The following is a 16,313-nucleotide window of genomic DNA, read 5'->3' on the forward strand; positions in this document are numbered from 1 at the left end:
TTAGTATATTTATATATATTGTAAATGTAATTGTATAATCAAAGTTTTAATTGTAACTTTAGTCTCATACATAAGTATAAATTTATAATTTTTTTTACTCATTAAGATTTGTAAATAGGCTCAAGTTCGAGTTAAACCTAAGTCAACTTGGCTCGAGCTCAATTCGTTAAATTATTATTAAATTTAAATTCGTTAAAATCTTAATAAATAAGCCTAAATATACTAAAATTCGACACGATTTAACTCCACAGTTTACATAAAGAAGGTAAACTGCACATTTTACACATTTTGCTCATTGATATTGTAATTTATAGCTTTCAATAGACTTTATAAAATTATAGGTATTTTGCCTTCTTTTATTTTCACCCTCTACATGTAACTAGTGTTAGAAGTTAGGCAAAGTTTTCTACTCATCAAATTTAGGCCCCGATATATGAGTATTTTAGTCTAAAAATTAAAAACTTAGTAAAAAAGTCAAAAAGTCTATTACTTATATCAAAAGTTAAAGATTTTCTTTTCTCTCTACTTTTTGTATATCTTTTCGTAAAAAATTAAAAAGTCATTCCAAACATACTAACTTTTTTTACCTCATATTTTAATAAAAAATAAAAATATTATTAAAATAATCTATTTCCAAACGAAGGCTTATTTTCTAGCCTTCCACTCAGTTCTTCAAAGATCAAGTATAACTATATCTTACTCTCTTTATTTAAGAATATGATCATATAAAAATATTATTTAAAAAAATGTATTTTTTTGTAAATGTTATTTCAGCAACCACGTTAACCCTAGGTACACGTGCCATGTCATAAAAAAATAATTATATTTTGTATATATGTTTTATAGTAATTTTCTTTTGAAATTATTTAAGTTAATTTAATTGGTTAGCAAGTGTTGTTGGAGTACACACTAATGGAACTAGTTAGTAAAACAAAAAAAGTATTCAGCTTGCTTGTTTTTATTTTTTAAAAAATTTTACATTCTTATTTTCTGTGTTTTTTTTATTTTTACTGAATTTTTTTAATATTTTAAACAATTTTTTTACTTTTTAGACACACCTAACATAAATACACCTAAAAAGTAAAAAAATTGTAAAAAAAAATCTTTTAAAAATTCACTAAATACCAAAAATATAAAAAAAATACAATAATTCAGTACTTTTTTTGAATTTTTATGTATTTATTAATTTTTTAAAATATTTTTTTACAATTTTTTTACTTTTTAGATACATCTAACTAAGGTGCATCTAAAAAAGTAAAAAAAATGTTTAAAATTTAAAAAATATTTACTAAAAACAAAAGAATACGAAAATCAAAAAACTCAGTTTTCAAAAAACTTAATCAAGAAAACTCAAACCAAACACACTGATTTTTTTTTAATACTTGTGAAAAAAAAAATTAATTCACTAAATATCAAAAATATAAATAAAATATAAAAATTCGGTACCTTTTCATATTCTTATATATTTGTTGATTTTTTTAAATATTTTTTTTACAAATATTTTACTTTTTAGGTACATCTAGATTAGATGTATCTAAAAAGTAAAAAAATTGCTTAAAATATTTAAAAATTTCACTAAAAATTAAAAAAAAAATTGAAAAATAAAAAACTTAATATTCAAAAAATATAATTAAAAAAATTAGAACCAAATATTTAAGATTTGTAGATAGATTCTATTTGTGAAAATCCTTTCCAAAATGAAAATGACAACTTTAAATTAATTTTGTTTTTTCAGGACCATGCTAACAAATGACATTTCTATAAGCAGTTAGATAGAATATAATGTCAAAATAGTTAAAGTCTCATTATACTTTTTCCAAATTCCTATCTTACCATCTTGCATTTAGTAAAATTAAAAATAGTTAAAGTCTCATTATTTTTTTTCCATATTCCTATCTTAGCATCTTGCGTTTAGTAAAATTACTTTTTATCAACTTCCTAAAACACCACTGTTTAAATTCAATTTCTTTAAATTTTTATTATGTTTGAGTTAAGCTTATATATATTAAAACTCAACCCCATTCGTTTCATATTTATTTAAATAATAAAATAAATATATTATTTATATATTAATATTAAATAATATAAATATAAATAATAATTAAATTTATTTGTATATAAATGATAGTTAATTATAGATAATATATTTATATAATAGTAGTAGTAGATATTATTATTTTATTAAGATATTAACTTTTTTTTTTAGTATATTTATATATATTGTAAATATAATTGTATAATTAAAGTTTTAATTCTAACTTTAGTCTCATACATAAGTATAAATTTATAATTTTTTTGACTCATTAAGATTTATAAATAGGCTCAAGCTCGAGTTAAACCTAAGTCAACTTAGCTCGAGCTCAATTCGTTAAATTTTTATTAAATTTAAATTTGTTAAAATATTAATAAATAAGCCTAAATATACTAAAATTCGACCCGATTTAACTCAGCAGTTTACATAAAGAAGGTAAACTGCACATTTTACACATTTTGCTCATTGAGATTGTAATTTATAGCTTTCAATAGACTTCATAAAATTATAGGTATCTTGCCTTCTTTTATTTTCACTCTCTACGTGTAACTAGTGGTAGAAGTTAGGCAAAGTTTTATACTCGTCAAATTTAGGTCTCGTTTGATATACGAATATTTTAGTTTAAAAATTAAAAATTATTAAAAAAATTAAAAAATCTATTATTTATATCAAAAGTCAAAGATTTTTTTTCTTTACTTTTTGTACATCTTTTCGTAAAAAATCAAAAAATCATTCTAAACATACAAATTTTTTTACCTCATATTTTAGTCAAGAAATAAAAATATTATTAAAATAATCTGTTTCCAAACGTGACCTTATTTTCTAGCCTTCCAACGATCAGTCCTTCAAAGATCAAGTATAACTGTATATCTTACTCTCTTTATTTAAGAATATGATCATGTAAAATTATCATTTAAAAACATGTATTTTTTTGTAAATGTTATTTCAGCAACCACGTTAACACTAAGTACACGTGTCATGTCATAAAAAAATAATTATATTTTGTATATATGTTTTAAAATAATTATATTTTGTATATATGTTTTATAGTAATTTTCTTTTAAAATTATTTAAGTTATTTTGATTGGTTAGCAAGCGTCGTTGGAGTACACACTAATGGAACTAGTTAGTATTTATTTTTTTGGTACTTGCGAAAAAAAAATTAATTCACTAAATACCAAAAATACAAATAAAATATAAAAATTAAGTACCTTTTCATATTCTTATATATTTGTTGATTTTTTTAAATATTTTTTTTACAAATATTTACTTTTTAGATACATCTAGATTAGATGTATCTAAAAAATAAAAAAAAATGCTTAAAATACTTAAAAATTTCACTAAAAATTAAAAAAAAAATACGAAAAATAAAAAACTTAATTTTCAAAAAATAGAATTAAAAAAATTAGAACCAAATATTTAAGATTTGTAGATAGATTCTATTTGTGAAAATCCTTTCCAAAATGAAAATGACAACTTTAAATTAATTTTGTTTTTTCAGGACCATGCTAACAAATGACATTCTATAAGCACTTAGATGGAATATAATGTCAAAATAGTTAAAGTCTCATTATACATTTTCCATATTCCTATCTTACCATCTTGCATTTAGTAAAATTAAAAATAGTTAAAGTCTCATTATACTTTTTCCATATTCCTATCTTAGCATCTTGCATTTAGTAAAATTACTTACAAAAACGATGGGAATGACTCCCTTCCATATTTAATTTTGAATAAAGCTTTGGACCCCCAGTGGGGGTACTGGGGGTCACCTCCCATTGGTCCAAAAAAAAAACAGTTTTTTTTTTTTTTTTTTGAGTTTTCAGCCAACCCCAGGCCGACACGTGGCACTGGGGGTCACTGGGGGTCATCCCCAGTGGGGGTCTGTAGCATTGCTGTTTAATTTTATGGGTCTCATTCTTGGGCCACACCAATAATCGGTGCAATATAAATCATTCATCTCGAAGACTTAACAATAAAGATAAATTGTGCCAAAAATCAGTTTACTAGAACATCACTAGACACATAAAATAATTACATTTTGTTATTTAAATTGATGGCAATTATGAGTTTAAATTTAAATTACTCATTTTATAAAATAAAAATCGGCTTATTTATCTATTCATCGATATTTGATATAACTAATTTTTTGCAAAGAAAGTCTTTACTGCAAGGTTTATGAGATAAATAATATCATTGTTGTAGGTGTTAGAAATGGGCGCCTATGTGGCATAACCATTTCAATACTTTGAATTTATAACTGTAACTCCTGCATTAATGGGGTTTGTAACTTCTGCATTAATGGGGTTTGTAACTCCTGCCTATATTGCAGAGGTTAATGGTGCATTAATGACCAGCCATAAAGGCGGGAGGTTTTTCCTCTCTCCTCTATACATGTATAAATTGAGACCCTCCTGTCAAGTCTAAAACACACAGAAATTTTTCATATTCTAACTCTCTCCCAAAAACAACGATCAAAGCCGTTTGCACTGTGATTTGTGTGGGTGATATTCACTGTTGTAATATCACCCCACTGCTGGGTTGACTGATCAGATTCAGGAAGCACGTGATTTACCCACGAGATCTTTTCTATTCAGACTCTGCAGGAAAGGTATGACCATAATTTTTATTCCGCTGCATTATACTGCTGATTTACATTGGTATCAGAGCCTAGTTGGGTATTTTCGTGTTTTCTTAATCATGTATATATATGTACACATTATATAGCATGAATTGTTTGTAAATTTACATGAAAATGCTATTGTATGGAAATTATCATGCTTTGTATATACCTTAAGTAGTGGGAGATTGATTGATTGTTTTTTGCGCATGGAATTAAATTAAATTTTGATAATTATCACTAGAGGCGCAAGAGATGATTACGAGCATAGCAAATTTTCGATCTTGAGACATGTGTAAAATTATCATTATTTAATTTAGATTCTTTTTTGCTGCAAAATAATTTTTTTGTGTTGTTATCATTAATATCCCCTGCGCATTTGTTTACTCTATATGTAGAAATGGCTGCTAAGACAGTGGTGGCAGACTTAACTAAGGGAGAGAAATTGGATGGCGACAATTATGACATATGACGCCGTAAGATCCAATACCTCCTCAATGAGCAAGAAGTGTTGACCACACTTGAACAAAGTGATGGTTGAGCCAGAGCAGGGCAATACAGCTCAACATCGTTGTGATCTTGAAGCCTTTCAGACTTGGCGTAACAAAGATCGGTGTGCGCGCTTTACTATGTTGAGCAGCATGCACAACGACTTGATTAGTGAGTTTGAGCATTGCCCAACTGCATGTGAGATGTGGGAAGCTCTCAAGCAAAAGTTTGGTATTATCTCTTTGGCAAAGCTACGTGGACTGACTATAAAGTTTGACTCATATCAGAAAAAGGCGCATCACTCGATAAAGCAGCATTTGAGGGTCATGTCAGCCATGATACGTGAGCTTGCAGCTGCTGGGCACAATTTGACTCAAGAGCAGCAAGTACAAGCTGTGATTCGCTCTCTGCCAAATTCTTGGGAGCAGATGAAGCAGAACATAATGCATAATGAGAGTGTGAAAACATTCGAAGACATATCGCGTCATTTGGAGCTAGAGGCTGAACGCCTTGAGGCGGCTAAATCTGATTGTTCTGCTATGGTGGTTGAGTCAAGCTCACGTAGGACTTCTCAGTTCAAACGTGAAAAAGCAAAAGGTGCCCCTAAAGAGCAAGCAGCAGCTGCGCTTAAGCCCAATGGCGCTAGAAATTTCAAGCGTAGGGGCACGAGAGAGTAAAAAGATGGCCCATGTTCCCTATGCAAATGCTGTTGGAAGCTTGATGTATGCTATGATGTGTACGCGTCCTGACATTTGTTATGCGGTCGAATTGGTGAGTCGTTACCAATCCAACCCAAGACCAGCTCATTGGAAAGCAGTTAAGAGGATATTACGATATCTTAGAGGGACTGCAGATTACACACTTTGCTACCAGAGTTCAGATCTACATCTAGTTGGCTATTGTGATGTTGACTGGGGAGGAGACTTAGATGAGCGTAAGTCTACTTCAGGATATGCTTTCATGCTTAGCGATGGTGCTATTTCTTGGAGCAGTAAGAAGCAATCTTGTATCGCCTTATCGACAATGGAGGCTGAGTTTGTGGCTTGTTCATCTGCCGTTCAGGAAGCCGTGTGGTTGAGGAGATTCCTTCAGCATTTGGATGTTGTCACACACACTTCAGACCCTGTGACTATCCATTGTGACAGCATGGCTGCACTCGCTTACGCTAAGGATCCTAAATACCACGGCAGAACTAAACACATTGATGTGAGGTTCAACTTTATCAGAGACATTTTGGCGCAGAAAGAAGTGCTCCTGGAGCACATCCCTACGAGTAGTATGGTTGCGAACCCTCTGACTAAGCCCATTGCTAGAGATGTTTATCTTACTCATGTTAGGGCTTTAGGACTACATAGGTGGTGATATGTTTTTTTTATGTGCATCCAGTTGAACTCATATTTTTTGGGGATATTTATGCCATTAGTATTCATATTTGTTTCTATTACACATTTATGTTTACTACCTTTTGCAATGGCTTGTGAAATAGCATACACAAAATAATTAAATTGATGTTAGCAGGCAAGATTGGCTCACTCACACGAGCAATCGCCCTTAGCGCTAGGTAGCGAGTAAGGATGAGACTAGTGGCTTATTGTATTTGGAGCAATTAGAAATGCCAAAATTATCCACTAACTATGTCGCCTTGGTTGGAGCCAAGATGAGGTCTTGTTAGAGACCGACCATGGATATAAGAGTACCCACTTTTCCATGATGTGCCTGTTATGGATAGCCAGATGCGAGATCTCATTTGATGCCTGAGAGGCGGGTAAATAGAGAATTCGAGTTAGACGCTAGGAAGCGACTTGTGCACTTAAAAGTGACTTGTGCGCTTAAAAGTGACTAGATTAAGATCTGTATAGTGTGTGAGTTTAACATCACTCTTTGAAAGAGTAACTCCACTATAACATGCATTCATACTGTATGTGCTTATCGACCCATTAGCGAGGTGAAGAATGGATCCCTGCTTCTTCACCGTGTGAGTCCTAAAAGTCATTTTTCCCTAAATGACTTCACTTTGTGCCTTTTGTGACCTTTGACTATGTCATAAGATGAGGAGTTAATGTTCAGCTACTTTGGTATGTTGCCTGAGGTCATGTATGATTCAACTTTAAGGGACATTACTGGGAAAGCGGTAAATTGCAAATTGAATGATATAAGAGTGAAGGGAAGATCATCTAGTTCTACATCTCTGCTCTATATTCACTGTCGACAACTTATATCGCTCTTTATAGGATGCTGATTGGGTGTGAATATAATGCGGGACCTAGGAGAGTCAAACATGCTCTTTGAAGGATTAGAATGTTTTTGGACTGATGTAGCTAGATGGGTCTGAGTACATGAGACACTATTTCAGTTTTTTTTTTTTTTTTTGGGTTGATGTCTCTATGCTGACTCATATTGAGTTTTTAGTATAGAACTCCCACATGCAGGTGTTCTCAGCGGTTGCACGGTGCATTGGCTAGTATGAGACTGTTCATTTTTTAGGGAGATTGAGATAGAGATGTAGCAGTGTCATGCCAACTCATGTGCGAGTGGGAGATGTTAGAAATGGGCGCCCATGTGGCATAACCATTTCAATGCTTTGAATTTATAACTGTAACTCCTGCATTAATGGGGTTTGTAACTCTTGCCTTTATTCCAGAGGTTAATGGTGCATTAATGACCAGCCACAAAGGCTGGAGGCTTTTCCTCTCTCCCCTATACATGTATAAATTGAGACCCTCCTGTCAAGTCTAAAACACAGAAATTTCCCATATTCTGACTCTCTCCCAAAAACAACGATCAAAGCCATTTGCACTGTGATTTGTGTGGGTGATATTTACTGTTGTAATATCACCCCACTGCTGGGTTGACTGATCAGATTCAGGAAGCACATGATTTACCCACGAGATCTTTTCTATTCAGACTCTGCAGGAAAGGTATGACCATAATTTTATTCCGCTGTGTTATACTGCTGATTTACAGTAGGCATAAAGAATGGTCCACAAAATGAAATATGAAGAAATATAAAAAAAATATTAGTATGGAGATGAGTTATTTCCATAAGTAATTGAGTCTCAAGGGGCATGGTGGGCTCCTAAACAGTTCACAAGACGAAAGGTTATTGGGTTATAAGCCCAATCAACATTCAATATTAGTGAGCGTTTAGAATTGACTTTTTTCTCTCAGACAAATATCAACAATTGCCCTTTGTGGTTATTACACTGCTCTGACATGGAAATATCCTCTGAAAAATGTACAATTGATTTGATATTACTAGGTGGGTGAGCATTATTTTCGACCTATCAACATACATATTGCACATCAACAACTAACAAGCAAGGCAGATGTAAAAACCGAAAATATCCTCAAAAATATCCTCTGACATTAACAACCAACAAGTTAGGCGGATGTAAGAATCCAAATTTACTAGGAAAATTTAGTTTCCTTTTCCTCTTAAAAGGACAAAAAAAAAAAAAAAAATTAGTACTTCTAAAATTTTCTTATAATTATAAAATTTTATATAAAAGACAAAATTTGTTATTTGAATATTTTATTTGACCATTATACCCTCTTTTTTTCTATTTCTTTTACAGCACTCTGTCTCTCTCTTCACTAACTCGATGGCTGTTCATTGTCTCTACCATCTTCATTATCTATCAGCGTCGCTCATCCTCAACGTTGACCGACAACCACCATTTTTACCGTTAAACCACCACCATCTCAAATTTGATACTTATGAACTCATATTTCAGATCAATAACTTTAGATTAGAGATATAATTAAATAAATAAATAAACTTAGATTTGACAGAAAAATGAGAAATCGAGATATTGCAATGAAAAATTAAGAGTTTTTTGTTTGTTTGTTCATAGATCAAAAATTAAAAATTGAATCTGATTCGTTCATTTAATATGTACTCTGTTTTCGTAATGGTAAAATTTTACTCTGGTTGACAATATATTAATCTGCTTAATGACAGTAAAATTTTACTTTGAATCATAGTAAAAGTAAAATTTTACTCTCTCTCTCTCTCTCTCTCTCTCTCTCTCTCTCTCTCTCTCTTTTTAATTATAGAGTCAAATTTTACTCTGAATCATAATAACTCTGAATCAGAGTAAAGTTTATTATGATTCAAAGTAAAATTTTACTCTGAAACAAGCTACGAGGATAGCTTTTACATGAGAGTGTTGAGTCATGAATCAGAGTAGAATTTTACTATTGAAAGAACAGAGCATCATGAGAAGAAGAAAGAGAGATAGAGAGACAAAGTTCAAAAATAGAGGATCAAGAGAAGAAGAAGAAAAAAAAAGAAAAAGAAGAAGAGAGGAAGAACATAAATGGTGTGTGACACACACATACACATGTAGAGAGAGAGAGAGCACGAACCATCAAAACCAAAGAAAGAGAGAAAGAGAGTGAAGGATATCAAATTTAAGGTTTGCGAACCGTAGCAAATCGTCATTTTCCGATGACGACAATTGTGAATGATCTCAGATTTGAAGTTGTAGATCCAACAAATGATGGTGGTGGTGAAGACAGTAGAAAAAGAGTTCCATGGTGAGCGGTAGTGATACCGATGGAGAGCAGCAGCGACACCAATGAAAAGAATAGTGATGAGTGCGAGACAGAGAGAAGAGAGATTGAGATGAGAGAGAGTGATTATAAGTTGATACACACACACACACACACACACACACATATGAGGGTATTATAGTAAAAGAAATAAGTTTTAAAATGCTAGGGGGTTTTGAAAGAGTGCTGCTATTAGCACCTGTCAAAATTCTTTGGACCCCTCATTTTATAATTTTTTTTATTACAATTATACCCTAAAGTAAAATTACATTAAAAGACATTATTAAATGGAACACCCACCTATCAATAAAAACTAATACTCTATAATATTGGACACTCACCCCCACCCTCACCTCCAACTCCAACTATACGTATTCCATGTTTGTAAACCCTAAACCTATTATTTTTCATAACCAACTAACATAAACCCTAAATATATTATTTTTCATAATCATCTTAAATTCTGAATGTGTCATCTTCATCACCATCATCAACGCTATTGAACTTGAAAGTTTTGCTTCAAGTATAACGTATACTTTATCACTTATTTCACTGTGTAGAGCAATGGAGGATGAGGACAACAATTCTAGTGAGACCGGCGTTCCATTGGTAAGTTTATCTGTCTTGTATTAACATTCTCGGTCGTTTTCGATCGTTTTTAGTCGTTCTTGTTTCGTTTGAGCTATTCGATACTGGTTTGCTGACTATTAGAATTATGTTCGGTAATACAGTACTGAACATAATCCTTTCATTTAATACATAGGTTCCGAACATTAATACAGATAGTTAATACTATTGAACCGAATATCATCTTTATTTTCGTCATTGTTGAACTGAACAAAACCATTAGTTTCGGGACTGTTGAAATGAACATCATGTTTTCAATTTTGAAATTACATTCACACGTGTTTTCAAAGTGATGCTTCGACTAGAGGCAGTAAGGTTGATTCAGAACTTGTAATGGATTATAGTAATGAATTTGTTACTCATGAGGTAAGTCTTTAATTGTTTTACAAATAATGTACCTTTTTTTATGTGAAATAATTGGTTAGTTTAATTTATTTATTTCAGATATTCAAGAGTCGAGATGAGTTAATTCGATGGGCACGTCAAATTGGAATAAGAAATGGATTCGTTATTGTCGTGCAGAAATCAGATGGGGTGGTATTCGAGGTAGGAAGCCAAGACTTAGCTTAGCTTGCGAGAGGAGTGGATCTTATAGGGACACTCGAAAAAAGAGCAGGCGTAAGACAAAAAAAGCAAGACTGATTGGTATAAAAAAATGTGAAAGTCCTTTTTTATTGAAGGGCAAAAAATTAGCCACAAATGATGACTGGATCTTGATAGTTGTTTGTGGTGTGCATAATCATCCTACTGTAGAATATCTTGAGGGTCATTCTTATGCTGAAAGGTTGTCACATGAGGAAACCTCTTTGTTGGTAGATATGTCGAAGAGTATGGTACGACCGAGTGAGATATTGGTTACATTGAAACAACGTGATGATGCAAATGCTTCTATAATGAAAATAATTTACAATGCACGTCATAGGTATAAAGTTGCTAAGAAAGCTGAGAGATTTCAAATGCAACAACTATTAGATCAGTTAGCGATGAACAAGTACATTGAATGGCATAGGAGCTGTGCAGATACTGAGACAGTTACTAATTTGTTATTTGCACATCCCACTAGTTTGAATTTGTTACGTGCATTTCCAAAAGTATTGTTGATGGATTGTACTTATAAGACCAATTAATATCGGTTGTCCCTTCTAGAGATTGTAGGTGTGACATCGACAGACATGACCTTTTCAGTTGTATTTGCATACCTCTAATATGAGAAGCAGGATAACTATACATGGGCACTTGGTCTTTTGCGTAGTGTCATGGATGAAAATACTCTTCCTTTTGTTATTGTCACATATAGGGAATTGGCCTTTATGAATGCCATATGTACGGTGTTTTCTGCAACTACAAATTTGTTGTATAGATGGCATATTGGAAAAAATGTTCTTGCTAATTGCAAAAAGATGTTTGAGACAAAGGATAAATGGGAAATGTTTATAATGAGTTGGAATATGTTGGTTATGTCATCGTCTGAAGAAGTATACACGCAACAACTGTCTTTGTTATATAGTGAGTTCAGTACTTATCAAGATGCACTTCATTATGTTACCTTATCTTGGTTGGATATATACAAGTCGAAATTTGTGGCTGCTTGGACTGATACATTTATGCACTTTGGAAGTTCTAAAACAAATAGGTAAATACGAACATTTAAATTTATTAGTTGTTTGGTTTTTTATAACATTATTTTTATAACAGTTTATTTTCATATATAGGGTTGAGAGTTCACATGCAAAACTTAAAAGATATCTTGGATCAAGTCAAGGAAGTTTTGAGTCGAATTGGACAAGGATACATAATTTACTTAAGTTGCAACATAGTGAAATAAAATCATCATTTGAGAAAAGCAAGATAGTTGGCATTGGCCTGTGATAGGTTCACTGGCTTTGATCATTGAATCCAAATTGCTTTTTAGAGGCATTCCCTTCTGAATTGAGACGATATATTAAATACGTTAAGGGTGTTGCAACAGATGGCAATTGTGGGTTCCGAGCTATTGTTGGTTTGATGGGTTTTAAAGAAGAATGATGGTTACAAGTGAGAAAAAAATTACTTAAAGAGTTGCATGCGCATAGTGACCACTACAGGAAATTATTTGGATCACAAGAGAGAATCGATGACCTTACCAACATCTTGGCATATTTTGAACCAAACCCTGGGTTGGACCGGTGGATAACGATGCCTGACATGGGTCATCTTAAATCGTCTCTCTACCAAGTCATTTTGGTCCACTTGTCTATGCAACAATGTTTGACATTCCTCTCTCTTAGGTTAATACCGACGTATGTTGCCTCTTGCAAGGAGATATGTATTGGCTTTGTCAACAAGAAACATTTTGTTCAAGTATTGGTTTCTAATATTTTTGTACATTATTGTATATTATAACAACAAATTTCTTAATAACAACAACATTTTTGTACATTCTAATATTTTTTATTTTTTTTTTGTAGCTCATTTTGGAGCCTGGTCATCCTATTCCACCCATAGCAACTAACTGGCGGAGGTACCATGACCCTTGTGCAATAGCCTGGGAGGTTGCATACAGTTCCAGAGTGCAACATTTCAAATCACTCATCAATCTAGACGTAGACACAATCGAAACAGTAGACCTGGATGAGGACTAATGTCATATGAGTGAGCTAGGAAATAGCATTAGAATGGATTTCAATTATGTAATTTTCTTTGTTAAAATAACTTAGAATGCAAAAGAGTGAATTGGAATGGATTTAAGTTATGTATTTTGAATGGATTTAATTCATGTTATTTTCTTGGTTCTAATGAATTGGAATGATAAACAGTGAATTGAAATGAATGTTATTTTCTGTGTTATACTAAATTGAAGTTGATGAAAAAAGTGAATTAGAATGGATTCAAGTTACACAGTGATGAACAAATTTTGTTTGGACATACAGTGTTGACAAGGTCATTATTGTTCGACAAAACAGTTCTGAACAAAATATATTTTTTTGGCTACACAGTGGTGAACAAATTATTTTTATTCGGTTCAACAGTGCTGAAATGAGTAGGCTAGCAACTGTGAAAGGGCTAGCAAGCATTTATGTTCGGCACTACAATACTAAAAAAACCATATATGTTCGGCATTACAGTGATAAACGAATATTACATTTTCAGCATTACAGTGCTGATTGAGTCAGTTTGTTTCGGTTTTACAGTGCTGAACGAGGAGGATTTGTTCGGTTAGTCAGTGATGAACATAAAATTCATGTTTATTCATTAGTCCAGATTTGTTTACTCAGTGATGACCATAAAGCAATAAACAAACCAATATTTCAAACAAACAAACCATCAAACTAATTCCAAACCATCAAACCAATTCAAACCATCAAAATAATTCATTGAGTGCCCAAAAAGGTATGGTAAAGTCATATACAAGCCTAGCTCATACTTGTGTCATATACAAACCACCATCAAAATGTATGCCAAAAATTTTTCTCAGACAAACTAATATATACTAAAGTGTTATCTGACCTTTGTTATACTTGTGTCTAACACCATCAAAAAGTCTAACATATGTTTGAGACTAAGATTTCAAAATACATATTTAAAACATTTGAACCTAACAAATACTAAAGTCTAAGACCCATGCTTCCTGCGACGAGTGTACACCAAGTTCTCTGATAGTGTATGTTCTTCAGCGGACTGTTGGCCCTCCAAGACTTGTGTTATCTTCTTCATAGCATTGCGTAACATATCTCGGGTGGGAACTGCTTCATTGTATCCGATTTCGAGCATTGAACGTGAAATGCTTAAGGCACTGTCAATGCGCTGCAAACAATAAAATAAAACTTAACAATTGCCTTAAACAAAATATATATGAAAATGAAAATGGTAAAAATTGACATACGAATTGAAGTTGACGATATTCAGCCGATGTCTCAGTGTGTGGGTTATACTTACAACAATGTGTCGGGTTTTGAACTTACACGTGTGAAATGGAAGTAAACCAGTCCAAGTAACCTGGCACACAATTCCATGGATGCAAGACTAGAACACTAGGAGCTATCTCAGACAACAAGTGATTTAACTCTCCCAAAGCGTATCCAAGTATTTATAGGCAATGATGTACTGTTTTGCAGTGAATTCTCTAGAGGCTCGAACTGGAGCAAGCGGAGGTGAGGGAATAATTTGCACCCTGCCAAACTGTCTCAGTACCCTATCTAGATGATATGGTTTAACAATGTGCATACATTTTAAGCATCCACTATAGTAAGCAACATTAGAAAAAGGATGCTCAATACGCTTATCATGGTATGGATCCCAAATAACCGACAATAGTAAAAATTTTATATGTAAGTTATGAATTAGATTGAATAATAGCAAGTAATCTGTACATACATTGACATAAGATTGACACTTACGCCATGGGCCTCTAATCTGTCGAGGTCCTCTCGCAACCTTTGTAAAATAGACATTGACGAACCAGATTGGGTGTGAGAAATCCAACGAAAGACACGAGGCTGATCTTCTTTATAGTCCAAATTAGAGTGGGGTCTAGCACCAACAAAATGCTCGTAAATTGAAGCTTCCAGCAATGTCATGTATCCCGCCATCTGTTTTACGGCATACCTTGTGGCAGTACCTAATTGCCGGTATAAAAAAGCCAATGCGGCTGCACCCTAAGCATAAGAAGCAACTGATCGCAAATCCATAAGAAAAGACAAATACACTACCGGAACACATGTGCCTGTCTTGTCTGCAAATAAGGTACAACCTAACAAATATAACAAATATGCCCTAACTGCACACTCAATGGTATTATCATTGTCCGCATCAGACACTGACCCAAACCGTTGTCTCAACCATTCTACCTTGATAGACTGGCCTCATGGTACCTTCAACGCTACATTTGCCTCATCTATTACTCCCAAAGCCTCAACTAGCAGATTTACAGCGTCAACATTTGATAACTTCTTACAAGAGACTGATTTACCAATCACTGGAATCCCTACAATTATACTAACATCATCTAAGGTGGATGACATCTCACCAAATGGTAAATGAAATGTGTTTGTCTCTGGCTGCCATCTTTCCACAATGGCCGAAACTACAACTTTGTTTACAAATTTATAGGAGCAACTCGCTAAAGAAATCAACCCCAAATCCATAATTAAACCATGAAATTTGGACTGTTCATTATCTTCCAAGTTGAATGACCATTCTCCAACTTTAAAACCATGGTTTAAGCATTTAAGTATTCCACGTTCCTGCAACATAGAATAAAAAAAAAAAAAAAATTAGTAAAGTTGAAACAAAATTTAAAACATTAAATTAATGTAAGGCAATGACTTACATCATTATGCCAAATTTTGGCTGCTACGTGACAATGAAAACTCTTCAAAATTGAAGGATCATATGGCTCTCCAGGAAAAGGTCCAGTAAGATCTTCATTAACTTTTTCAGTTGTATCTGCTGGTTGGTCTTTATAATCACCCATGTCTGTTGGTTCATCACCCAGATCATCACCTATGTGTATTGGTTCATCACCCATATCTATTGGTTCATCACCCAAATCATCACCCATGTCACTCACATTCAATTGATTGCCCTCATCATTTTCAACCTCAACCATTTTTGCTAAAGCAACACCTATGTCATTCATGTCATGTTCATTAACTCCACTACCTTGATCCTTAGTCTTACGAGTGCATCGAGGTCTCTTAGCCACTTTTTGATAAAGTACAACATTACGTCTCCTAGACGCTGTTGGGCGATCTTGAGCAGTTTCCACCATAGTTGTCCACCAAGTACAATTAGCTGTGTCATTGAAGCCTATCTCAAATAGGTGTGTCATGACCAATTCTTATTTACCTTCTTTTAATACAATAAACAAACCACAGTATTTTATTGAGTTTTTTTAAATTTTTTTAGCATACTGTAACAGGAAGATGCATGTTATGACCTGAATTTGAATACTTAAAGCTTTGCATTTTGATATGAATTGTAGTTATGATTTAAGCCTCATTTGGGAACAAG

The 16,313-nt window shown here is 32.9% G+C and overlaps 1 protein-coding gene across 1 annotated transcript; it reads left to right on the plus strand.

Annotated features, from left to right (window-relative positions):
- The first annotated feature begins 10,259 nt into the window (after window positions 1-10,259).
- On the plus strand, window positions 10,260-12,943 carry LOC145803686 (uncharacterized). The gene is made up of 6 exons (XM_082897001.1): window positions 10,260-10,304; window positions 10,767-10,868; window positions 11,003-11,413; window positions 11,540-11,955; window positions 12,590-12,662; window positions 12,770-12,943. Exons 1-6 carry the CDS (start codon window positions 10,260-10,262, stop codon window positions 12,941-12,943), a joined length of 1,221 nt encoding a protein of 406 aa, XP_082753127.1.
- The last annotated feature ends 3,370 nt before the right edge of the window (window positions 12,944-16,313 follow it).

Source organism: Camellia sinensis, chromosome 12, assembly GCF_055761805.1.
Source record: "Camellia sinensis isolate YWXY chromosome 12, ASM5576180v1, whole genome shotgun sequence".
NCBI lineage: Eukaryota > Viridiplantae > Streptophyta > Magnoliopsida > Ericales > Theaceae > Camellia > Camellia sinensis.

What these genes read in the sequence shown, in the direction of transcription:
- LOC145803686 (XM_082897001.1), top strand. Translation starts at nt 10,260, where the DNA reads ATGGAGGATGAGGACAACAATTCTAGTGAGACCGGCGTTCCATTG. An exon ending in CAGATGGGGTGGTATTCGAG is followed by an intron (nt 10,869 to 11,002) that starts GTAGGAAGCCAA and finishes TTTTTATTGAAG; the next exon opens with GGCAAAAAATTAGCCACAAA. An exon ending in GGAAGTTCTAAAACAAATAG is followed by an intron (nt 11,956 to 12,589) that starts GTAAATACGAAC and finishes CCTCTCTCTTAG; the next exon opens with GTTAATACCGACGTATGTTG.